The sequence below is a fragment of the Pocillopora damicornis genome, chromosome 2, assembly GCF_964200805.1.
Source record: "Pocillopora damicornis chromosome 2, jaPocDami1.2, whole genome shotgun sequence".
Lineage (NCBI taxonomy): Eukaryota > Metazoa > Cnidaria > Anthozoa > Scleractinia > Pocilloporidae > Pocillopora > Pocillopora damicornis.
In genome coordinates, this window is record NC_142671.1 from 9,984,209 (window position 1) to 10,009,662 (window position 25,454).

The 25,454-nt window shown below is 38.1% G+C and overlaps 3 protein-coding genes across 7 annotated transcripts; 2 read left to right on the forward strand and 1 right to left on the reverse strand.

Moving 5' to 3' along the window:
* The first annotated feature begins 162 nt into the window (after positions 1–162).
* LOC149049837 (uncharacterized) lies at positions 163–7,758 on the forward strand. 2 transcript variants are annotated; one of them, XR_016183403.1, is made up of 3 exons: positions 163–352; positions 475–7,577; positions 7,700–7,758. XR_016183403.1 is itself a non-coding variant. In XM_089195374.1 (2 exons), the coding sequence occupies exon 2, from the start codon at positions 764–766 to the stop codon at positions 7,223–7,225; it is 6,462 nt and encodes a 2,153-aa protein (XP_089051500.1). In that variant the 5' UTR covers positions 163–352; positions 475–763; the 3' UTR covers positions 7,226–7,758. The 2 variants fall into 2 exon arrangements, 1 of the variants encoding a protein (XP_089051500.1); XM_089195374.1 differs by having other exon boundaries at positions 475–7,758.
* A 281-nt stretch (positions 7,759–8,039) lies between these two features.
* On the forward strand, positions 8,040–25,038 carry LOC113670811 (ceramide synthase 1). Of its 4 annotated transcripts, none has more exons than XR_016183404.1 (7): positions 16,175–16,387; positions 20,737–20,896; positions 21,345–21,525; positions 21,790–21,951; positions 22,382–22,710; positions 22,862–23,404; positions 23,726–25,038. XR_016183404.1 is itself a non-coding variant. In XM_089195377.1 (7 exons), exons 1-6 carry the CDS (start codon positions 16,175–16,177, stop codon positions 22,885–22,887), a joined length of 1,071 nt encoding a protein of 356 aa, XP_089051503.1. In that variant the 3' UTR covers positions 22,888–22,924; positions 23,726–25,038. The 4 variants fall into 4 exon arrangements, 3 of the variants coding, with proteins under 3 accessions (XP_089051504.1, XP_089051502.1, XP_089051503.1); XM_089195377.1 differs by having other exon boundaries at positions 22,862–22,924; XM_089195378.1 differs by lacking the exons at positions 16,175–16,387; positions 22,862–23,404 and adding an exon at positions 8,040–8,168.
* LOC113670775 (sulfide:quinone oxidoreductase, mitochondrial) lies at positions 8,794–15,994 on the reverse strand. Its single transcript, XM_027186967.2, has 9 exons — positions 15,554–15,994; positions 13,510–13,680; positions 13,209–13,262; positions 12,475–12,669; positions 12,073–12,294; positions 10,937–11,188; positions 10,439–10,549; positions 10,089–10,156; positions 8,794–9,577 (listed from the first exon to the last, which is right to left on the reverse strand). Exons 1-9 carry the CDS (start codon positions 15,824–15,826, stop codon positions 9,517–9,519), a joined length of 1,407 nt encoding a protein of 468 aa, XP_027042768.2. The 5' UTR covers positions 15,827–15,994; the 3' UTR covers positions 8,794–9,516.
* Positions 25,039–25,454: the final 416 nt, after the last annotated feature.

The following is a 25,454-nucleotide window of genomic DNA, read 5'->3' on the forward strand; positions in this document are numbered from 1 at the left end:
TAAAAAAGGTGCAGGCAGGTCTAGGTATAGAATATCAAATTGTAATGCCAGCATTTAATGTGCAGTTTCAGCGAATCTTGCTCTCCAAGAGTCCTTTCAAGCGATTCATTTTCGCTTACTCGAACAACTAAACACCAAAATACAAGGAATCTCTCGTTGTTTTTGTAATTGCTGTCGAGTTAAATATTATTTCTGTTACGTATTAGTCTTTGTTTTCGTATTAGTGGCGCTTCGATATCATATGTCAGGCCTCGTGCGTTGTCGTTTGCGGTAGATAGTTTAACAAGAGAGCTTATTGCGAGTGTTTCTGCGTTCATTGCGACTCATTCAGGCGTTACAGAGAGGACAATCGGTAAGCGACCGTATTATTGTATTGATTTCCTTGTTTTCCTTTCCTGTTACCGAATGTTGCATTGTTAGCTGTGTTTGCGCTCGTGAGTATCGCTTAGACTAGGTTTTTTAATTGTATTTTAGTTTGACGGTTTTGGACATCAAGTCACAATTATTACGAATAAACTACGTTGGAATTATAATTGGTCTTTGGTGTCTCGAATCAGTATTTCGCTCGATGTCCTCGCATTAAATCCAGTGTATCTTTGGGACATTCCGACGTTGTTTCGACGCCTGGAGCTATAGTCAAACGATTTCTCAAGAAAGATTAAGAGCGTATTGGATCTTCTGTGCGTCGGATCCTGCAATCATCATCAAATAGATAATAGCCAACGAACGAAACATGCAATTAAATCGAAAGGAGTAAGATCTCATGGCCGAAAGCGCTGGAGAAGGTCTAGAAAACCTCGTAGACCACGTGGAGTTTGAAGATTCAGACGATAAGCATAAAGCGCCTCGTCGAAGCGCAAGAGAAAAGCATTCAACGGAAAAGGGGTCCGAATATGTACGAAATCTTCGCCTTCAGGCCCTTATTACGGCAAAAAGGTCTTGGCGAAAACAAATTAATTCCATTCATTCGACTCTGGTGACTCGAAAGGACATTGCGTTACTAACAGCAGGATGCGAAGAGCTGGAGAGGAAGATGACGCAATTGTCCCTGTCGCACGAGGCACTGGAGGCCGTGATTGAAGAAGAGGAAGAGAGAAACCGCTTGTACGAGGAATTTGAAGTTGTTTCTCGCGAAAACAACGAAGCCCTGAGAATGGTTAGCGACCGAATAAACTTCTTGCAGCAAGAACAGGACTCTAAGAGTTCAACGATTTCACGATCAACCAAGACAAGCAAAATTTCCGAAAGGTCAAGCCGTAAATCTTCTCGTTCGTCTTCTCGAAACCCATTATTATCTTTACGAGAGAAAAGAGTGCAACTTGAGGGAGACATCGCCTCTCTAAGAGCTACAATGGCGCTCGCTAAGGAGAGACAAGAGAAGGAAGTAGAACACCGAGCGAAAATGGACGAGGTGCAAAGAAGAAAGATGGAAATCGCACGAGAAGAAGAACGCGCCAAAGAAGAATTAAAGGCTCTAGAGGAGAACTTTCGTATCAAACAAGAATTGGTCAAGAAAGAAGCTCAAATGATTGCTTCCATTAAACATGAAGAGCAAGATGGCGAAATTATCCTAGACGAATTCCCTGTCAGTCCTCCCTTGGAGACGGACTCGAAAGCGCTTTTAGAAAAGTTTCTTGATGACCAATCAGCGTCGATTTCCAATGTAAAAGTATCCGTGTCAAGTCAGCTGCCTTTCATCCCGGCTCCATGGACACCTATTAGCCCACCTAAAGGAAGCATTACTGAATCAACAAAGCCAACCTTTAGTCCATTGAATCCCTTCACTGCGCGTACCGGACCAATCTACACTTCAGCAAGGACTCCTCATGTTAACCCCTTCTCATCAGAAGTTCCAAGAATGACCTTTCCGTCCCTTGCTAACAGAGAGAAACACGAGTACGGATACCCTTCACAAACAGACAGTAACTCAGAAGGCCAGATTCAATCAAGACTAATCGAAGTTGCAAAGCTGCTGGCGGAAACCCAGAACCAAAGTCGTCTTCCGCTCCCCGAACCAGGAATATTCGATGGCGATCTGTTGCAGTATCCTGTTTGGGTAAAAGCATTCGAAACCCTCATAGAAGGAAGAGCTGTTAGACCATCTGAGAGGCTTCATTTTCTCGGAAGATATGTGAAGGGAGGAGCTAAAGAAGTTGTAGATAGCTTTCTGCTTCTAGACTCAGAAGATGCGTACGATAAAGCCAAGGAGATGCTCAAGAAGCGCTTTGGCGATCCCTTTGCTGTAGCAGCAACCTGTCGCAAGAAACTTGAATCGTGGCCAAAGATTCATCCAAACGATAGTACTGCCTTGAGAAAATATTCAGATTTCTTAGTCCAATGTCAGAAGTTAATGGAGAAGATAGGAAGTCTTCGTGTCCTAAACGATGATCATGAAAACCGGAAACTCGTTGCAAAGCTACCGAAGTGGGCTAGTAATCGCTGGAGTCGACTTGCATTTAACTGGAAGGAGGAAAACGAAGTCTTCCCCCCCTTCTCGGAATTCGTGAAGTTCGTGGTAAAGGAGGCTGACATCGCTTGCGACCCTGTACTGTCTTCGCCACCTCTCAATGAAGAAGACAGTAACAGAACAATAAGCGAGAGAAATAAGGACAAGAAACCAAGGTTTCCTAGAAGACCTCGTGATGCAAATGCGTTTACAACAAGTTCAAACGAAGAGAAAGGCGGGCCGGCAGAAACCAAACCACCTTTAGCAGTTAAGTCGTGTTTCTACTGCAAGAAATCTCACGATATAGACGCATGCCCAGAATTTGTCAAGAGAACAATCAATGAAAGAAAGGAGTTTGCTTCAGCGAAAGGACTCTGCTTCGGCTGCCTACAACATGGTCATTTGTCCAAAGATTGCAAGGAAAGAAAAAGATGCAGTGTTTGTAAACGACAGCATCCGACGCTTCTGCATGGCGACTTCAGGAAGCGCGAAGAAAACACCCGCGATAAAGGAGACCCTAACCAGATGCCAAATTCTGCAGCTTGCTTTATGAATGGTCAGAGTAGAAGTCAGGCGAACTCAATGATCGTCCCGGTTTGGTTGAGCCACGCCAGCAATCCACGGACTGAGCGACTAGTGTACGCTCTTTTAGACGATCAATCAGACACGACGTTTGTTGCAGATAACGTCCTCAATCATCTTGATGTGTCAGGACCTGAGACGAACTTGTTGTTATCAACAATGCATGCCACCGATGAGCTGATTAAGAGTAGAAAGGTAGGAGGCCTCATCGTGCAAGACTTCAAGCGACAAATCACTCTTCACTTACCTAAAGCCTTTTCTCGTGAAATTATTCCAGCGAAGAGATCTCACATTCCAAGACCCGAGTCAGCGCTCCAGTGGCCTCATTTGGAGAAGATTGCAGAACAGATTGCACCCTATCAGAAAGATGTGGAGATAGGAATTCTGATAGGATCAGATTGTCCACGTGCAATAATGCTTAGAGAAATAATTCCCGGAGAAGATGACAGCCCTTACGCCTTGAGATCTGACCTTGGCTGGGGAATCATTGGAAAGATATCCCAACCCCTTAGCGGAGAAGACGGGGACGAAGATGAGATAGGCGTCTCTCACCGAATTTATACGATTGAAGCATGCGAGCCACTTGACCCTCAAGCAGATCTAGAAGGACTCAACAAGAGAAGTTGCAATTTCTCGGTCAAAACAAACGTGAAAGAAGTGATCAATCCCTTTCAAGTCATGAAAATGTTTGAAATGGACTTCTCCGAAAAAAGGGCAGACAGGCAAGGAACACTGTCCCAAGACGACTTGCAGTTTCTAAAGAAGATGGAAGAAGGAATCCGACAGACTGCTGACGGACATTATGAGATGCCACTTCCCTTTCGAGGCAACACTCCGAAACTTCCAAACAACAAGTCACTGGCCTTACGTCGTCTGAACAAACTAAAGACGCGAATGGAAAACAATGTGAAGTATCGTCAAGATTATATGACATTCATGCAAGACATCATCAGAAAGGGTTTCGCTGAAAGGGTGCCACATGAACAAAGGCCCGATGACGATGGAAAGTCGTGGTACATCCCCCATCACGGAGTTTACCACCCTCAAAAGCCTGACAAAATCAGAATTGTCTTCGATTGCAGCGCAACCTTCATGGGCCATTCATTAAACAAGTACCTCCTTCAAGGTCCAGACTTAACAAACTCCCTGGTTGGCGTCCTCTGTCGATTCAGAAAGGAACTGATAGCATTCATGTGTGACCTAGAAGCTATGTTTCACCAGTTCAAGGTGAAAGAAGAAGATCGTGACTACTTGAGATTCTACTGGTGGGAGAATGGCGACATTACGAAAACCCCAGTGCAGTACCGCATGACCGTGCATCTATTCGGAGCTGCATCCTCTCCTGGATGCTCGAACTTTGGGCTCAAGAAAACTGCTACCGACAATGAGTGCGAGTTTGGCTCCGACGCAGCTGAGTTTATAAAGAAAGATTTCTACGTTGACGATGGCCTCAAGTCGGTTGCTACAGTCTCTGAAGCTACGTCATTAATAGAGAACACTAAGAGTATCTGCGCCAGAGGGGGAATGCGTCTTCATAAATTCATCTCTAATTCCAAAGAAGTAATTGCTAAGATTGCCCCTGATGATCGAGCAAAGGGTGTTAAGGATCTCGACCTTCACAATGATGTCCTCCCAATAGAGCGCGCCCTGGGCGTTCAGTGGTGCGTGGAGTCAGACACCTTTCAATTTCGTATCGTCCTGCAAGACAAACCCTTGACCCGACGTGGAATTTTATCAACCATCAGTTCCGTATACGACCCCCTGGGATTCCTAGCGCCAGTGATCCTGACTGGCAGACAAATTCTCCAGAGTCTTTGCCGAGATAAACCTGACTGGGACGATCCAGTACCTGAGCCACTGCGACATAGTTGGGAAAAATGGAGAAACAGTCTACATCACTTAGAGAAACTGAAGATCCAGAGGTGCTACAAGCCACATGCGTTCGGAGAACTCACGTCCGTGCAGCTCCACCACTTTTCGGACGCAAGCGACCACGGATACGGCCAATGTTCGTACTTGCGTCTTACAGATGACACTGGTCGAGTCCACTGCAGCTTCGTTATGGGCAAGGCCCGAGTAACTCCACTGAAACCTGTTACGATCCCTCGACTCGAACTGACGGCAGCCCTGCTCTCCGTAAGGATCAGCGCCTCATTGCAAGAAGAGCTTGAGTACGACCAGATTACAGAGGTGTTTTACACAGATAGCCAAGTCGTCCTCGGCTACATCAAGAACGACGCCCGGCGTTTCCACGTCTTCGTGGCCAACCGGGTCCAACAAATTCGAGACAACAGCACCCCCGATCAGTGGAAATACATCGAGACTAAAGAAAATCCTGCGGACGAATCCTCGCGTGGCCTTTCTCCTCAAGACCTGATCGAATCCCGGTGGCTCAACGGACCACCTTTCTTATGGCAACGAGAGCTTCCAAACAGGAATGACGATGTAAATATTGACCTCTCTCCAGACGATCCGGAGGTCAAGAAAGTTCAAGTTTTCGCTACCGGAGTTCGACATGAAAGGATGGCAACCATTTCCGAACGCTTAGAGTACTTCTCCGATTGGCACAGGGCCAAGAGAGCTGTCGCTGCATGTATGAAGTTCAAAGCATCCCTTCAACAAAGTCCTAAGAAACCGTTACATGCAGCAAAGAAAACAGGCAAAGAGAAAGACACATCGACATACAGATCGCCGTCGGTGGATGAAATGCGAAAGGCCGAGCAGGCAATTTTAAAGTCACTCCAAGAAGAAGTTTTTCCCGAAGAAATCAAGATTCTCAAATCCTTAGAAGTGCAAAACGACGATGCCAGTCGAGAATTTGCGAAGAGACGAAATTTATCCATGAAGAAGACAAGTTCGCTCTATCGACTAGATCCCTTCCTAGACAAATATGGCGTCTTACGAGTTGGTGGCCGGATTAGAAACGCTCTGGTATCTTATGAAATTAAGCATCCAGTCATCCTCCCAAGTAAAGGCCACATCACCGCCTTGTTGGTGAGATATCACCACGAGAGGATAAGCCATCAAGGCCGAGGGATGACGCTAAACGACCTGCGGTCACATGGATACTGGGTAATCGGTGGGAGTTCATCAGTTTCCCGATGCATCTCCAAATGCGTGACTTGCCGAAGGCTCCGTGGAGCATTACAAGAACAGAAGATGGCAAATTTGCCTGAAGACAGGCTGGAACCAGCTCCGCCTTTTACTCACTGCGGAGTCGACTATTTTGGTCCGTGGCTCATTAAGGAAGGCCGTAAAGAATTGAAGCGTTATGGAGCGTTGTTTACATGTTTGTCAAGCCGTGCAATCCACCTCGAAGTATCAGCAACCCTAGAAACTGATTCTTTCATCAACGCTTTGCGCCGATTCATCAGTCGCCGAGGCCCCGTACGAACGATCAGATGCGACCAGGGAAGTAACCTTGTAGGTGCTAAGAACGAGTTACAGAAAGCGCTGTCCTCAATGGATCAGACCCGCGTTCGCCATTTCCTTTTGGAACGCAACTGCGATTGGATTGAATTCCAGCTAAACGTACCATCAGCTAGTCACATGGGTGGCGTTTGGGAACGACAGATAAGAACGGCACGCAACGTACTTTCCGTCCTACTAGACCAATGCGGAAGCCAGCTGAATGACGAATCCCTTCAAACCTTAATGACGGAGGTAGAAGCAGTGGTCAATAGCCGCCCCTTAACCGTTGAGAATTTAACGTCACCGGACGCATTGGAACCACTCACTCCTAATCATCTGCTTACAGGAAAGTCAAGAATCGTTCTACCACCACCTGGAGAGTTTCAGCGTGCTGATCTATATCTTCGAAACAGATGGAGACGAGTCCAACACTTGGCTAACGAGTTTTGGGTGCGTTGGAAAAAGGAGTTCCTTCATACTCTTCAACTGCGACAGAAGTGGATACGTCCGAGACGTAACCTTCAGCAAGGAGATGTTGTAATCATCAGCAACGACAATCTTCCTCGGAATATGTGGCAGATCGCCCGCGTAGAAGAAGCTTACGGTGACCCTGATGGTTACGTGCGAAAGGCAAAGCTAGCAGTGGGAGACGCTTCTTTGGATGACAAGGGACGCAGAGTCAAGCACATCAGCTACCTTGAACGACCTGTACAGAAACTGGTACTTCTTGTACCAAGCAATGACGTGGAGGATTCGGACCGGGGAGTCCCCACCAAGGAGCCTTAAGGACCTAGATACCGTACCTTTGGATTTCACTCAAGGATTCGACGAACACTTGTGAACCTATGAACCGGATTTGACTTTATGATTTGATTAGCACTTGATTGAACACTTGATTAACTGATAACCTAAGTTGCATTAAATTGATTAGCTCAATTTAGGGGAGCCATGTAATTGCTGTCGAGTTAAATATTATTTCTGTTACGTATTAGTCTTTGTTTTCGTATTAGTGGCGCTTCGATATCATATGTCAGGCCTCGTGCGTTGTCGTTTGCGGTAGATAGTTTAACAAGAGAGCTTATTGCGAGTGTTTCTGCGTTCATTGCGACTCATTCAGGCGTTACAGAGAGGACAATCGGTAAGCGACCGTATTATTGTATTGATTTCCTTGTTTTCCTTTCCTGTTACCGAATGTTGCATTGTTAGCTGTGTTTGCGCTCGTGAGTATCGCTTAGACTAGGTTTTTTAATTGTATTTTAGTTTGACGGTTTTGGACATCAAGTCACAATTATTACGAATAAACTACGTTGGAATTATAATTGGTCTTTGGTGTCTCGAATCAGTATTTCGCTCGATGTCCTCGCATTAAATCCAGTGTATCTTTGGGACATTCCGACGTTGTTTCGACGCCTGGAGCTATAGTTTTTTACTACCTTCCTGGCAAATTTGTCGACCATTATCAGGCTCCTGTTTTGCATGAAGTTTTTCTGCCTATTGCGGGTTTCCAAACATCTTTATACACGTGGTATCCCCGAACAGCTGAGTCCAAAGGCCCAGACTCCTCCCAACATTTAAAGCTTGGCTACTAAGCACTTGTTTGTTTTGTTTTTTTTTTTTCAATGCCGAAGGAATTTCAACATTATGGCGTGTTTCGAAGTGATAATCTTGAAAAATCGGATTGAAAGAGCATTTTAAGTTAAAGATGGTGTAAATTCCAATGGAAAAGAAGGTATGACAAATGAAATTTCGCTTTCTTTAGACTTGATAAATGTGAAAGATAGCCACAACTTCTACGTCGGTGTTTCGAAACCTTGATTGTTTGTAGCAATACAACTCTACTGAAACTTCAAACTGTATTGTTTTTATTTTTTCCAAATTCTGCGCTTCCAAATTGGGGGTGCGGCTTATCTACGGATGCGGCTTATACATGGACGTTTACGGTATTTATGTCTATCATGTGCAATTATGCAATATCACAAATTAAATTGGACATGCTTGAGAATTTTGGCGCACGCTGCTGCATGAACATTTAATCTTTAGTGGAAGTTGTGCAACTGGTATGAAAAAAAAGGAAGTAAGTTCAAGCAAATGCGAAAGACAAAGAGTTATGGTGTGAAAACTAACTTGCAATTATGTCTGAATTTGGGAGCTGAGCCAAACTCTCTGTTCATGAAAAGAATGAAGTCTCCAAAAGACGATGGGACTTCTTTGAATCATCCTACCGGTATTTAATACGTAGAGGCTCTTAACCACCCATCCCAAATCTGAAGAAAAGCCTTTCACAACCCTTCCTTACCTTCATAAAGATTGCCAATCAATTCATTTCCATTCTAAAAAGAACCCACAGATGCAAAAGCTGTTGCCTTTTTTTTTAATTCTCAAGTGGTATGCTTACAAAATTATTTGCTCTTTGGTCTACACATCATAAAATCACATCATGTGAATTTAAATTGTACATCTTGATTTGTTTTAAATTATAACAATTATCATTTGGGATTATAAATAATTAATTATAAATTATAACATGACATATGTCATGTGCAGTACCATACAAATTATTTTGTGCTAGCTACTGTTAAATAATTAAGCATTCTTGCTGACCATTTAACCTTTTTATTCTCATAGACACTGGCAGGATTTTCAAACAATAGATAGTTAACTTAAGTATGATTACAAAAAAATCAAGAAAGTCTCTAAATTTAGGCTCACTACATGAGTTGAATCATTTTTTATACTTAAATATCTATCAACCACAACTTGGTCTTTTGCACAATAAAATAATGGAAGAAAAAAACACCAAAATTATTTTAGAGAGCTCAATATCAATTAGTTATAATTAATCTGTGCCACTCTAACTAATTGAAATTTAATCCTTAACTGAGAAAGGTCTTTAGAGAAAATTGATTGTCCTTTTATATTGCAGATGCATTACGATAATTTTTAGCTGTTGTGCTAGACTGAGACAACTCTATGTACTAGGCATTTTCATTTTCATTGCTATCAGACCTCACAAGGAACTTGTCATACGTCCGAGATTAAGGTTAAGTGTAGTTCCATGACATATGTGCTACAAAATACTATTTTTTAAGCCCTAAGTGAAGGGTCCTTCTCACTGGGGTAACACCAGGCCAAAGACCCCTGAAAGACATAAAATATACAACAGTTCATCAATTAACAGTAAGAACTTATATAATTAAAAATGATAAAAAATTCTATAACAAACAAGTTTAAAAGTTATTTTTTTACATTTTAGTCACTATCTGAATTTAAGTCAGGCAAAACTAGTTATGCATTTTAACTTTTGCAGGTGCTGTTTCATTCTAATATACCCACGTTTTCATACAATGAAAACACGTTCAGGTATACTTCTGGGCCCAGTTGCATGAAGGGTGAATAACGTGATCCCAGAGATAAATCGCTATATAGTGGATAATTGATAACAAAATGTATAGCATTATCCACTGGATAGAGATTTATCCAGTGGATAGCGTTATCTGACCTTCAAACAACTGGGGCCTAGTAAGCAAGGGATAGTTTTCTATCATGTATTACATAACAATTATTATTACCACAGGATATGGTGTTCATTTTTGACAGTGAGAATGAAGGCCTCAGTTTGAAAATTTATTGCAATATCAAAAGGACTTACTTGACTAATCCATTCCAGTAGACTTCTGGCAGTATGTCTTTTTTCATGTAGTACATTGAGTATCGCTCCTAATTAAAAACAAAAGAACCAAATTATGATCAAGCAATTACTTACAAGCAAGCAGCAACATAGTAATACCCAAAGCCCACAAACTTTATGTGACAGACACACAAGGCTAAAAAAAAAAAATAGAAACTAAAAAGAAATTGAAAAAAAAAATTAAGCAAGTACCTGAATTTGAACATCTCAAAAGTTTATATTTTTTTGAAATTCTCGTTTGAGATGAACATTTTTATCAGTTCAACGTCAATAAACACATTTCAGTACTGATCATCATGGATTATACTCACTTTTCCTTGATCAAATGGAAATGTTTCCAGAGGCTCACCATTGAAGTCAAATTCAGCAAGGATAAGTTTACCATAGCTTGTGACAAGGGGACATGATGTGTAGCCATCATACTGGGGTGCAAGGGAAAGGATTAGTTAACATATGAGTTCATATTCATTGAATTACTGGTAATCACGTTCATTTTGTTGCTTTATTCATGGTTTATTGATGAACAACATGGTGTAATGTTGAAGGAAATACATACATCCTATTTGGCTAGACTAGGTTCATTATTTTCCACATCATAATTATAACAAACTGGTAAATGAGTAGGAATAATTAGTGACAAAATTTGCAATCCAAAATTTGCACATACTTACTTGCTTACTTAGTTTACTTACAATTTTTTTTTAATTGGCTAATGGTATCACTTAAATACCATTTTAACCCTCAACCAGATAAACAAAAAGAAGATTGAAAAAAAAAAAAAAAAAGAAAAAAAAAAGAAAATATGGTACCTGAGCTGGCATGGGTTTCCCATCCAACATTGCAAAAAGGTTTGCTTTAATAACACCAGACTGGCCAGCCACAGCGGCAGCCGTTTTGCCATTGGGGGAATTAGAGCAGTCACCAATAGCAAAGATGTTGTTATATTTTTTATGTCTCATGGTGACCTTATCCACATCAACAAAGCCAGCCTGATCAGAGATGGGACTTCCTAGAAGGCAATCTGGGGGTCCCATAGGAGGAGTGATATGAATGAAATTATACTGCAAAGAGAAGCCAAGCAAATAAATACTCACAATGAAAATAGTTCACAATTAAATGTTTAATAACACGCATACATGAAAGACTGACTCAGTTCTGACTGGTTAAAATAAATGCAGTTTTCAGGTAAATCAAAGCAGAAGAGGGTTAATTCAATGCAAAGAGGTAACAAACCAGACTGAACATTTCCTTGAACTGTTCAGCTGAACTTTGAACTATTTTGTGCCCAAAAGGTGTGAAAGTATCATTATATATTATTGTTTTGACCATTCGCAGTTGTTTTGACCAAATGCACAATGTCACTTGCAGGGTTTGAATAAATTATTTTTGCCCTTGATGTATGCAATTTGCTTCTGCATAATTTTGATATGCTATCTCATATTTTTTCATGCATACTATATGATTTTTCTCATGCAATTTGGAATAAATAAGCACTTGTAAATTGTTTCAATGACCACAAATTGCACTCACCCTACAGGCTCATGCAATTTTGTTAGTCTTTGAAAAAAATTACTTGTGCATATGTATTCCAAATTGCACTCAAAATCATGTGATTACCATAATACCTATTGTTGACTGAATGCAAGAACTAAGGTTGCAGCCCATCCCAAGAGGCCATTTATTTGTGTAACCTCTCCTAGAACCTGAGTTAATGACCCTTTACACCCTAACATCAGTATGCATATTCTCCATACTGCTCTTCGCTCATTTCCTAAGTTGTTTTCCTGAATTGAAGCTCACAGCTTGAACTCTAACAGATATATAATTACTGACTTGTATGTTAAGTTAATAGCACTAACAAAAAGAAGTTCTAAAATGTAGTTAAACTCCATGCCATTCAAAATGGTAAATTATCCTTTGAAAACGGCCTTATGAATACACCTACCTGATAGGTTTCTAGCAACTTTTTTTCACTGTCTGTATCATCTGGAACTTCAAACACAGCTTCTTTTTTCTCTGGATTGATTGAAATCAAGTTTCGCTTGAAATTTAATTTTATGTCTCTCTTCTTCACAATTTTTGTCAAGGCATCTGCATACTTCTTCACACCAAAAATTTTCTCCAATGAGGTGTTGAACATAATGTTGGCTTTGTGACGAACATTGTTCTAAAAATTTTTAATGGAATATTTATTAATATTAACAAAGAGGGTCACAAGTCATGTGATCATTTAAAATCCAAGACTGATGAGGTGATGAAAAATGTAATTCAAATCATCTTTAGTTTTGAATCAGTGAGTTGTATTTTTCTAGATACTTCCTTGAAATTATCAGAGGAAAAAATGTACCTTTCGAAAGTAATCTTCTGCAAGGTACATGATCTTTTGTGGGGCACCCAGACACTTTATAGGTGTGTTGGGGACAGTGAAGATGGCATTTCCTCCCTCAAAGTTCTGTATCTCTTTCCATGTGTCTGTCACTGTGTTGGCAGAATAATTACAACCCACACCAGGGGTTCCTAAGGCTTCTTTTAGACCAGCAACCTATAAAGGAGAAAGTTATAGGAGTTAGCAGAAAACCTTACCTTAATCCTGGTTCTCACAGGAAACATAACAGTCAATATACAATTCACTTTCATTGACACCTGGATTAGTTAATTATTACATGAAGACACACTAACAACATATTCGGTCCTAACCTGTAAGCTTAAGATTCACAAAGTTTTTAACCCCAACATCCACAAAACTATATGTAACATGATAACTATCTTTATCTTTAGATTTTCTCAACTGATCCCCTAACACTCATACACCATATGGCTTAAATAACTTGGTTGAAAGATCAAACCTTGCAGTTACCCATTATGAAGAAATTCTGTCTTTCACCTTAAAATCTTTGAAGAGGGTTGCTAGTTTTTCAAAGGTGTTACTATCTTACTGAAATTACTAGCTTAAAAATAAAAAATCCCACTGTTTCCCCAAGAATAAAACTTGGGTTTTTAACACCACACTTACTGTACTGAAGAAGACACTGTCTATCACTAATTATTAGATAATAATTTGAAGCAATTATTGGTACATACCTTGTCAAATCTAAGCTGAAGACCTGCAGCAACAATCAGAAATTCATACTTAATCTGCAAAAAATAAGTTATCTTGTTAATTATTTTATGTATTATACTAAGAAAAAAAACCAGGGTAATTAAAATAAGGACCCATTCTTAACTCCCATTCCAAACAAGAACAAGGAATGATCTACACCCTTGAAAATAATAGCCAGAGCAAACCCCTTCCTATTAAGACAGAGAGCAATCACCATATCTTGTTAGCAAGGCCTATCAATATTTGTTATAATACATAATTATAGTGAAAGTAACCATTAACCTCATCTCCATCAGACGTTAGTACAAGATTTTGATCTGGGTTGAATTCCACGACTCGAGTTTTATGCCATGTGCAGCCTCCAGGAATGAGGCTTTCAGTAGGCCGCATAGAGCTCTCAAGACGTTCAACTCCACCTCCAACCAATGTCCAAAGTGGCTGATAATAATGATTCTGAAAATAAAAAGTATAAAAGCTTTACACATGAAATTCACATTTAGAAACTATATATCCTCAAATACAAAAATTTCAGCAAAAAGGAGGGGCACTTATTTGAAGAATGGTGCTTAATCAAGGGGAGTGCTTATTCAGTTAGCAGTCAGCAATAAGACAAAAATTAAAAGAACAGATAATGCACATAAAGAATTCTGCTGGCACATGGAGAACAGGGAGCAGGACAAAAATACAATGGGACAAAAAAGAAATTATTTTCTTGTGATGTAGGGATGGAAGCTTGAAAAGTTGTAAATACAGTGACGATAGAAACAGGTTTTCCTTGTACCCCTACTATTTGAGAAAGTAGGAGGAGGAGGAGGAGGAGGGCACTTATCAGTTAGTGGACTGCTTGTTTGACACTATCACCTTTTGGGTAAAGTGCTTACCAGAGAAAAGGCACTTATTTGAGGAAATACAGAAAGTACAAAAAAAGCATCCACTACATATTAGATATCATGGACTCAAATTTCCACATGACAAGCTAGACAGGTGAAACAAGAGAATATCTAAACTCTCCGCCCCAGTCAATTGATAAAATTAAATTTATCTGAATTTTATTACACAGTTTGACCTATTAACTGATGTTGATTGAAAAGTCCATGTTGTCTTTTATCAGTGAATGGTCAAAGATAACAAGTCTGAATTTTTATTGTTATCACAGGTTCATGCATCATTGCTTACTCCTCTAAATTCATAGATTGGCATTATGTTAATGTATATGTCCTACAGATATGTTTCTCAACTCTTAACTAACAGATCAAATTTGTAATAAATAATGGTAATTGAACTGAGTGGAGTGCAATTTGGGCTGAAATCATACGTGTGATTTCAATATCAAACGAGCACACAGCGCTTTTTCAATTTGAAACCACGAGTATGATTTCAGACCAAAATTGCACAACATGAGGTTCAATTACCACTTTATTACATCCATTTTGAAATCGCCCAAATTCAGGACTTGGTCAGTTCAAATATTTCATTGATGCAATACTGAGCTCGTTTGAAATTAAATTCATTAATTTTTTTTGGGGGGGAGGGGGGGTAATAAGAGTTTTGGAAACAAAAGTTGCAAAATTTCCCACATGATACTCTTTGTCTTTCATTTTCCTGCAATTTGATTGGTTATTTTAAACAAGCCTGGAAACCTGATTGGTTGTTTTGTTTCTTACTGTGGCTTGCTCATTGGCTGGGAAAAAACAATTTAGCAATTTAAAACAAAAAATGGTGCAATTTCTGATAAATTGCACCAATTAGAGCCAATCAGATTACAGGGACCACCAGTGATTTCAAAATGGATGTAATAATTGATTAAACTGATTGGTAGGCCTGCATTTCCTAGGGGCAGGATTTTATGATGACCCCTGACCCAAATTGACGCTCCTGTTCAGCCCTTAAGATCCATAGTTATATGTTTGTAATCAACGGTGCTGAACGACAATCTCCGTTCTATTTATGTATATCTATTATGTCCAATTACGCAATATCACAAATTAAATTGGACATGCTTGAGAATTTTGGCGTGCACTGCTGCACGAACATTTAATCTTTAGTGGAAGATGATGTAACCTGCATGAAAAAAAGAAAATAAGTTCAAGCAAATGCCGAAGACAAAGACTTATGGTGCGAAAACTACCTTGCGATTACGTCTGAATTTGGGAGCTGAGCCAAACTCTCTGTTCATGAAAAGAATAAAGTCTCCGAAAAACAGCTCAAAGACGATGGGACTTCTTTGATTCATCCTACCGGTACTTGCGACCACATTTGACGCCGTGCTCTGATTTCTAGCTTAGAATTAGTATCATAAATTTAAATGAAAATCCAACTCTCTCACCTCAGATGGTTCAATGATAGCAGTACATTTAGGAAACTTACGGTTGAGCGTAGAAGCCATAGCAAGGCCCCCCGCTCCTCCTCCGACCACAACAAATTGGTAACTATGTTGACCTTGACTTCGAAGCGAAGTATTGAAATTCCTCGAACCAAGTTTGTGTAAAACTCGACCAGAATGTCTGATTGAAAACATTTTCTTAGCCTGTAATAAGATGTCTGAACGTAACAATACAGTGATCTGAACGGACGTCAAAGGGGAAATGATTAGACGCATGTATTGTGCAAACCACTGGGGGTAGTGGTGAGTGTCGAGAATATTCCTAAGCCTCCCATCCCTAAAAGATGTATTTTTCAAACTACCGGGATACTGATGAGCATTAGTGGAGACTCCTGAAGTTCCCCTCCCCTCCCTTAGTAGGCCACTTCCTAGTTCTTGCGGTTCAGTGATCTGGTGCCAAAATTACGCCGCTAGGACGAGCCGCTTCATTGGAATACAGAATAAACTGTTGTGGTGGTGAATCACTTAACCGCGAGAACTCAGAAGTGGCGTTTTGTCTACTGTTTGTCTTTGTGTTTGTACAGCTTTTTCTCACGCGTCGACACAAAGAAGGCGGTTTCCAGTATGGAGGTTGGTTACTTGGAGGCCTTCACCAAAATATGGGAACATGTCCATATGCAATGGAAAGATGGAGCTCCAAGAGTAACTTTCCTGACAGATTTTATCGAGGACATTTCCAGCTATAGCTATATATCCGCGAGGGACATAATTGTTTGTCTTTTCCTTGGTGTTGCTTTCACCATCTTGCGATATTTCTTAACAGCTGCAGCTTTCAAGGTGCGTTACACGAAATATTTACGTTCTTCAAATAACCTGAAGCCTTTTGTCATTTTCAAGATATCATTAGCCTTGTGTTTACATGGAGCTTTCGAACTTCCGTCTGATGATATTGGAGCTGAAATTGAACAGATATTAAACCATGTTTTCGCTTTGATGGGCAAGTAGCATTATAAGAATATTGATGATCACGGGAAAATTCAATACTCAAACCTAATCATTCTGAATTGTATCTCAGTGATAGAACAGGTTTCTAATTTAACACATCGGAATAGACTTTCTCTACAGTAAAAATTTTTTCAATATTACAAGAATCTTTGTTTGAATGATTCAAACCGTTTAGATTACCATCCCGTTGCGTTCTTCCTAAATATGGTCAACCTTGATTTTGATCTTCTGTTCATATCACGCAACACATTTCTAAATTAAGTTTTATCCAGTTCGATTACTTTCCTCTTCCCCATCATTTTTAAAAACATGATTTTTTTTTCTCTCTTACCTCAGTGACCTGGTTTATATCGCATTTGTCGTATATTTATTGTGATCACAAGCTTGGCATAAGTAGCCGATAAGCAGCTTGTTGTCAATTCGATTCTTTAATTCGATAATCTTCTGATCCTAAGAGATCTTGAACGAATCTTAGTTGTTTGATATGTTTAATTTCTGATGTCATTTTCGCACTTTTTCCCGTGTTATGAGGAAGAGCTTATACAAAACTGATGGGAAGAAAATGATTTTGAAAAAAATTGTTGTAAATTTGAATGAAGGGAATTAATTAATATTCAATTTAGCTAGTCTTCAAAACATTCAAATTGGTCAGTGTGAATTATTTTTCAATTTGTGGGATTCGAAGTTAATTTTGATATTTTAAGTCTTTTGAAGAACTTTTTTTATCCTTAATCTTTGGGAATGAAGATTTTTTTCAATAGTTTTTATTAATATTTAAAATTTGGTGAAGCTATGCATCATTAACATTATTCAATTCAAATCAAATCCTTAAATGTTTAGCATTTTGTCCAACCTTTGTTTCTTTAATAAGATTTTTAATTATATTTTGCTTTTCTAGCAGCAGGGCTGGGGTATCATTTAACATAGAGAGAGCTACTTACTACATGACTAATTTTTTTTCCTTAAAAAATATATTGATTCATATGTAAGAGAAAAAACATCATTGATAATTTTTTTCACTAATCCTTACTGGAATATGCTTATTTAAAAGGCATTAAATCACATCTGATCAAACCTGCGTTTGTTGTGGAAGGAAGTTATATGATTAAAAGAAAGCGTCCAAGTACAAATTTTGTTTTTGCATCACAAATTAGAATTATTAAAAAAAAAAAAGAAAAAAGTGATGTTGTTGTTGGACATAATTTAGTGTCTTTTTAACAACATTACAGAGAGTGAACATTAAACAACACAACAACTATTTTAAAAGCTTTGAGTTGAAAATTTTGCTAGGTGTGTAAATTTTCACCTCTGGCCAAATTATTGAGATATTTTGCATTTATACACTTTATATACTTATCATGTTGTGATGAAGACACTGGAAATGTCAAGCAGAAATTAAATGAACTTTAATTTTTAAGTCTTTGCCTTAGGCTTTAATACAATGGTTATTGGTTTAAAATGGAGAGTTATTGGAAAACCTTAGTGAAAACTTTTCTTAAGCTAAGGGGGCTCCGTTTGTTGATAAGCATGTGTATGTGTTATGATATCAAGTAGCTAAGTGATGGGACGTATCCTACTGGTATGTACTCACTCATCTAAACGAAGAGCCTGAGGTGTATTCCTAAAGTTTTACAGTATGATTTAGTGGTCACTAAAAAGGTGTGAGTATTTGATCCAGCTTGAGAGTCTTGGAGTGCATCTTCATATAAACCTGGGCAGTCAACCAGGCTGGGTATGCAGTGTAAGTTCCAAAATGCATGTTTGCAAGACCTATCGAAAGAAATTTCAAAGGGAAGGTTTTTAAGCAAAGTTGGTGATAGTTTGATATTATTTTGTGTTAGCTCTAATGGTGAAAAAAAAAAGTAAGACAGATTTATAACCACAGGCGGCCCAAGCTCCAGCTGTGAGATGATCATCTTGCGCAATAACAGTCATGGCGGAATTATAAGAGTTTGTATGGGCATATTTACGACCGCTCTAAGGAATAAAAAATACATCAAATTCTCAAAAAAAAAAAACCTCACCTTACTTCCACAGTGTGTCGCTTGTTATCTGACCGCTTACTTTGATGAAAAGAGCCCATTTAAGCAAGTTGTTTATTTCGAGGTTTTCAACGTACATAAGAACGTTGAAAACCTCGAAATGGACAACTCGCTAATATGCGTTCTTTTCATCAAAGTAAGCGGTCATATAACAAGCGATACGCTGTGAAAGTAAGGTGAGGTATTTTTTTTGAGAATTTGACATATTATTTTATACCTTAGAGCGGTCGTAAATATTCCCATACAAACTCTTATAATTCCGCCATGACTGTTATTGCGCAAGATGATCATCTCACAGCTGGAGCTTGGGCTGCCTGTGTTTATAACAAAAAGAAAAACACAGTCATTTACTAGGTCAATTAGAAAAAAACAAGTGTGCTTTTCATCAGCAAAATCTGAAATTTTATCAGGCTTAAAAATCATTACCCATGGTTATGAAGCTGTGATGTTTTGATTAGTTTGGACTTATATTTGATGAAATTAAAAAAACATAGCTTCAGTGTAAGCCCATTGAACTATTTTGTTGTTGTGGGTTTTTCTGATTAAAATCCTCTTTCAAAGTGAGGTGAATCATGATGATCACAATCTTTCCTATGATCAGTTTTCAATATTATTAAAGAAGATTAGATGGAGCTGCATTCATGTGCATGTAGACTGTCTTGGTATAAAATTATAGCCTAATTTTCACTTTGCTTGAGAATTTTATACCTAGCTAGGTCAGTTATGTTTAGAAAATTTCACTTTAATTTTCGTTTTATTTTTTCCAGCCATAGGTTTTTTCTACAGGTTGTATCTCTAGGTAATGTTATACAGTGATCTTATTTCAATTAAATTAAGATAATAGGGGTATTCAGTTTTACTTTTTAATTAGTTTCTGTGGATTTCTTGGTATCCTTATCAAAATAAGGGTGTTGTGTCAGCTTTTCAGTGCCAAACCAAATCTGTGTCTGTGATATTGAATTTCAGCTTAGATAACATATTTATTAGCTGATCATTATGATGCATAAGTAAGTGAATGTGGTTTTCAGTGAGAAATGTCTAACTGGAGAACAAAGGCCTAAGGGTGAAAATAAATGGGGAATGTTCTCCTTGTGTTCATGTACTGTCAATCATTTCTGGCCAAAGAAATGTAGCCACAGATTGAATTCTCCAATCATGATGATCGAAAATATTTTAAAATTTTGTAAGCTATTGATAATGATGATGATGATGTGGTGACTGACAATTGGAAACTCAACAAAAAGAAATATATTTTTTTATTACATTAATTTACTTGTAACTCTAAATTTTCCTTAATTTAGCAGCTATTGCTCTGAAGACACTACCTAACCAGCAAGTTGCAACTATTCTTTTTATGACTGTCAATTTAAATTGTTACCATGTACGCGGTAGTTGAAAACAAGCTAAATGAAAAGAAGACCAATGTTGTCATAATTCATAAATACTTTATTTTTCATTGAAAGATTTTTGTAAAAATAAAGTTAATGAGTATTATTTTGTCATTTTCCTGATATTTTTCTGTTTATAGAAGTACACATTTTTTTCTCAAATATGTACAGTATACATTATACACAACTGTGAAGCTCCTTTTTACCCAGCTGTCATTTCCTTTAAATAAATTAAATGTTTACTGATTGGATATGAATATTTCAATAATATTAATATTCTCAAAACCTACTGGTTGTTGTAAACAAATCAATCAACCCTTTAACTCCCAAGATCTTATAAGTAATTCTCTTTACTTCTCCCATACAGTTCTTGTGATGTTAGTTTGGAGAATTTGGTATTGGATCAACTTATGATTCCCTAACTGATATTTTTCTCTATTCTCATCACATGTCTGCTTGATATTGTATTGATATTATAAGGGGAAATTCTGTCTTGGTCACTCATGGGAGTGAAAGGGTTAAATGTGTTTATAATATTATGTTATTTTTCAAAAGAGAAACATCACTCACAACTGTTCCAATTTTAAAATTGGCACAGATGTTTTAGCAGGAACATCTGTTTTCCTCAAGGACATTGTTATTATTTACACATTTAATTTAATAGCATGAAAATTTTCACTTTGTTTACCATTGTTAATTCTAAAAATTGAATTGCTAGTTACTAAATATTACTCTGTAATTTGTCTCAAAGCCTTATTTCAGATGGTGCCAACTGCGGGAGAGAGATGTGAAGAAATCGTCAGAAAGCGCCTTTAAGCTGTTATTTTATTCATTGGTGTTTGGTTACTGTTCCTATATTCTTTTCAATGGAAATTACAATTTTTACCATGACACCAGTAACTGCTGGAAAGGTTAGTTGATACAGTACCAAACGAAGAAGGTTGAATTGACTGTCGGTGATTAAATAAACCTTTACACCTTAAAATCAGTATGTATATTCTCCTTACTGTTCTCTAAACATTTCCTATGATTTTGAGAAGGAGAATTTGTTTAGCAGTGAAGACCTTCTTCAGTTGATGATGTTTAATTTCTTTTTCTTCCTTTAATTCTTATGTATTACAATACTTGTCTTGACAGAATAGTTGTAATGTGTATAAGGGTTTAATATTGGAAAAATTTCATCCTGAACACCCTTGGAAGTCAAAGAGCAGTCTAAAACTATTAATTTAATCTTAGGTCATTCTTTAATTTATCAGGAGTGATGATTGTATTAAGCATGGATGCATAGCTGGCTATAAAAAAAATACATTTAATTTATCATTAATGTCTCCCATTTGATTTATGTGTACCTTTATCTAGGTTGGTACAAGGGAATGCCTGTTCCTCAAGACATCTACATGTTATATGTGGTAGAAGCTGGATTCTATTTCCATTCTGTATACGCCACACTGTTCATGGATCTGTGGCGAAGGGATTCTGTTCTCATGATTGCTCATCATATTGTAGCTAATTTACTCATTCTGTTCTCACTTGCAATGAGGTGAGGTTTTAACTTAAAATTGACCTTTGCTTATTAAAATGTGGTGGAGGTTACTATTAGATTTAATTTGGTAAGTCTATAGAACAAACCTAATTTTTTAAAGAACAGTTACTTCCAGTGGTAAATGTATTTAATATTTAGTTATTATGGCAATAGTTGCCTGTCTGTGTGTCTTAAGCTTTGTGAGAAATTGAAGGGTACATTGCTGGCCAGTCTAGAAAGTTTCCTTGTAATAAGGAGAAAACACATGATGTTACCTTTCAGGTACCACAGTATTGGCCTTCTGGTCTTATTTGTTCATGACCCAACTGATATAATACTTGAATTCACTAAACTGTGCGTTGCTTTCAAGTCACGTGGTGGAAAATACCATCTTCTACCAGATGTAATCAGTGTAGTTGGATTTCTGTCTTTTGCATTAGCTTGGTAAGCAAATTAAGGTAATTGAATAATTAAAAATCTTTTAACTTTACATCAAAGCCATGCTCTGAATGGAAAACCTACTAGGGGAATTTTCAAGTTGATCATATCATGTCTTGTAATTCTTTAGAGGAGCACATTCAACAGCTTTAAGTTCAGTATTTTGATAAATTGTGTCAGGTTGGAAAAATTTATCCATGCCTAGATCCTGTGTAGAGTGCTTTGGCATGAACTTTTTACCTCTCTGAAAACTCCATTTGGGTTTCTGCCAATTAACCTGCAGTACACTAGCTTAAGGATCCTATCCAGGACATGCAGCAATACTTATGATCACTTTGAGCTTAGTTCAAGACCAAGACAAGCTCCTTGATTTGTGGGCCACTTGGCTATTATCCTTAGATTTTTCATTCACTTAATTCGAAATGTTGTGTTGTAGGTTTTACTGCCGTCTTTACATCTTCCCAATCAAGGTGCTCTACTCTTGTGGCTGCATCTCTTTGCTTTTCCTTCCTCAAGTCCCTCTGTACTTCTTCTTCAATGCCATGATCTGGCTACTATTTTTTATGGACATTTGGTGGTTTCATTTCATTGTGTTGCTCATCATTCGTATTGCTGTTGGAAAAAGCAGTGGTGTGGAAGACACCAGAGAGATTCCCAAAGATTCTGTGAAAGGTGAAGAACATGGAGGAGTAGCAAATGGGAAAGTGTTACAAAATGGGGAGCTACATAACTGTGCAAGTCACATTGAGGCCACACATACAAAAGGTTTGTGCTGAGAATATTTTTGGGAAATAATCTTTTTTAAGTCAGCAAATTTTCAGTAAGTTGTATGCTTTCCCACCTGGACTTATGATGCTGTGCTCCCTCATGGTAAGAGAACATGTTGCTTAACAAATCCAAAAATGATTTAAGTCAGAATTCAATCAAATGTGTTTGAGGTAAAAGTGGTAGAGAGGAGGGATCCTATAACCAAAACATGGTCTGCCTTTTTTTCCTGTTCATTTTAGAAAACATTGCATATTAAATAATGTGTAACATTATACAACAAAATCTTTTAAATGTGCCGAGATGGGGCATTTCCTTCCCACCCAAGACATAACATTCTGTAACTACCTCGACTACAGGTCTACATCCCTTTGGAACTCTGATCCAAGCATGATACACAGCTAACTCAGTTGGTTACTTTGCTGGATTCTCAATCAAATAATCTGGGTTAGAGCCATGGCTGTGTCTTTGTGTTTTGGTTTTTGGGTGGGACACTTTCATTTTTATAGTACCTGTTCCCAACCCTGAAGTGCAGATCAGTACATACCAGCTGTAAGGGCAACATGAGGAAAATACCGGGAGGGAATGTGAGAACCTCCTGTTGAACAGCATCCTGTAAAGGGGAGATTAGCAGTACTCCGTATTTGTGCCACTGAAACTGGGACAAACTGTAGCAGTATGGGTCCCCTCAGTGGTAAGGTGACCTTACTTTTACCAATAGACCCAGCTAGGTAGGATCAACTGTCCTGAACTCTCCTTCCATGAATGCAGACTAACATAACTTTTTTTATGACACAATTATTAAGGCACATGAAACACATCAAAAAGTAAAGAGAAACATTCTGTAGATTTTAGAATCACTACTTTCTCAACCAATGCAATTGGGAAAGATTTTCTTCTCAAGCATGTCCTTTTCCTGAAAAAGAAATTACTGTACATACAGGGTGAAATGTATTAGATAAATTCAGTGTTATATAACTGTGATAGACCTGCATTCTGTATCCTTTATTTGCAGCTGGACAAAGGAAGTACAACAGAGAAGGAATCAAAAAAGGGGAACCAAACCAAAATTGTGACAAACAGAAAGACAATGAGGAGCCAGGCTTCCGCCGCAGGTAGCCACGCACCAAACCAGCTAATCCATAGAATGAATGCAGCCATGCACCATGCCAGCTAATCCATAGACTGGATAATATGACTGTGGAGTAATTTTATGCTCAAGAGACTAAAAATGTCCCTTATTTATCTATTTATTTATTTATTTATTTATTTATTTATTGGCATATTACCACAGGGGCCAAGAATATATGTTTTAGTAATAACATGTATTGATAATTTATTTATGAAGGAGAGAATCATCCTTTGGTTGGAGATAGACGTTGTTGCTTGCATAGCATTAGGCCTTATGGCCGATTTGGGGTTATTGACATTTATTTAATAGTGTATTTCCTTGAAGCTTCTTCAAAGTTACAAATATTCCTACCAGTACAAATTAAGTTACTAATGAGGAAGTAAATCACAGTTAAGTTATGAGTATATATTGTTGCTTGCAAACTGGTTTTATTGAAAATTTTAATGTTACATTTTTACTTACTTGTGGCTTTTTCAAAGCCAAGAACATGAACTTTCAAGTTTTCATTTTACTGATAATTTATTCATTAAGGAGAAAATTGTACTTGAAATTTGTTTTGAACAGACATTGTCACATGGAAACCGGTTGGCAGAAGTTTGATTTTAAATTATAGGACAGAGTAAGCTATTTTCCTATTATGACCCACAGTAATCATGGCCTTTTCATGCTAGGAACTCTCTCTCTCTAGTATTTCAATACAAATTTAATTTATCTATGAAGAAAAGTGTGGTTTAAGTATACATAGACTTAGTTACTCACAGACATTAGTAACTGGTTTAGTTTCACTTCTTAATCTTATCTACGTGTGCGGTGATTAGAGTCTTTTCAAACCAAGAATCTCCTTTCTAGTATTTTTGTATGTATGCAAAGAAAATCATTGGTTTAATTCCTAGGTTCAATGTACTCCTGTAAGAACTCAGGTTAGAAAACCTTTTTTGTTGGAGGAGGTCTTGGTCATTAACTGGAGGTCGTCTTTTTGTGGTCTATATTTTATCAGATGCATGTAACTTCGGGCTTGTGGGGAGAAAATGAAAAAAGGAATTTAGCCAATTTGTTCAGGATTTAGTAGGTCTTAGTCGCTAACTGGAGATCGTCTTTTAATAGTTTATATTTTATCAAATGCATGTAACCTTATTTACACTCGTGAGGATCAAATAAAAACAACAAATTTAACCAATTTGTTCAGGATTTGCTAACAACAGGGTTTCTTCTTTCGTTTATATGTCTGCTTTTGAAAATAATTAACGCGCAATGACGGAATCTCACTGGCAACTGAATCCCGGCCAAATACGATAAGTGTAGCATGCTTTTGTTGCTAATTAGCCTTCAACATCGTAAAAAGCAATTATCTCTTGTCAATTATAAGAGGAACGGAGAGCCATTTTTCAACGGTTCGATGGGTTCTCGGCAAGACTTGCGTGTAACCCCTACTTCATTAGACATACATTTCTTGACAAAGGCATCTACGACACAGACAATACATTGCCGTTGCGACTGTAACTTTGTTTTAGAAACAGAAATCTTCTCGAGTCCCCCTCTCACTGTTTTTCGTTCGTTCTCCAGCTCCTTAGAACTAAGAACGTAAGTTCTGAAAGTAGACCGTGTGTGTAAC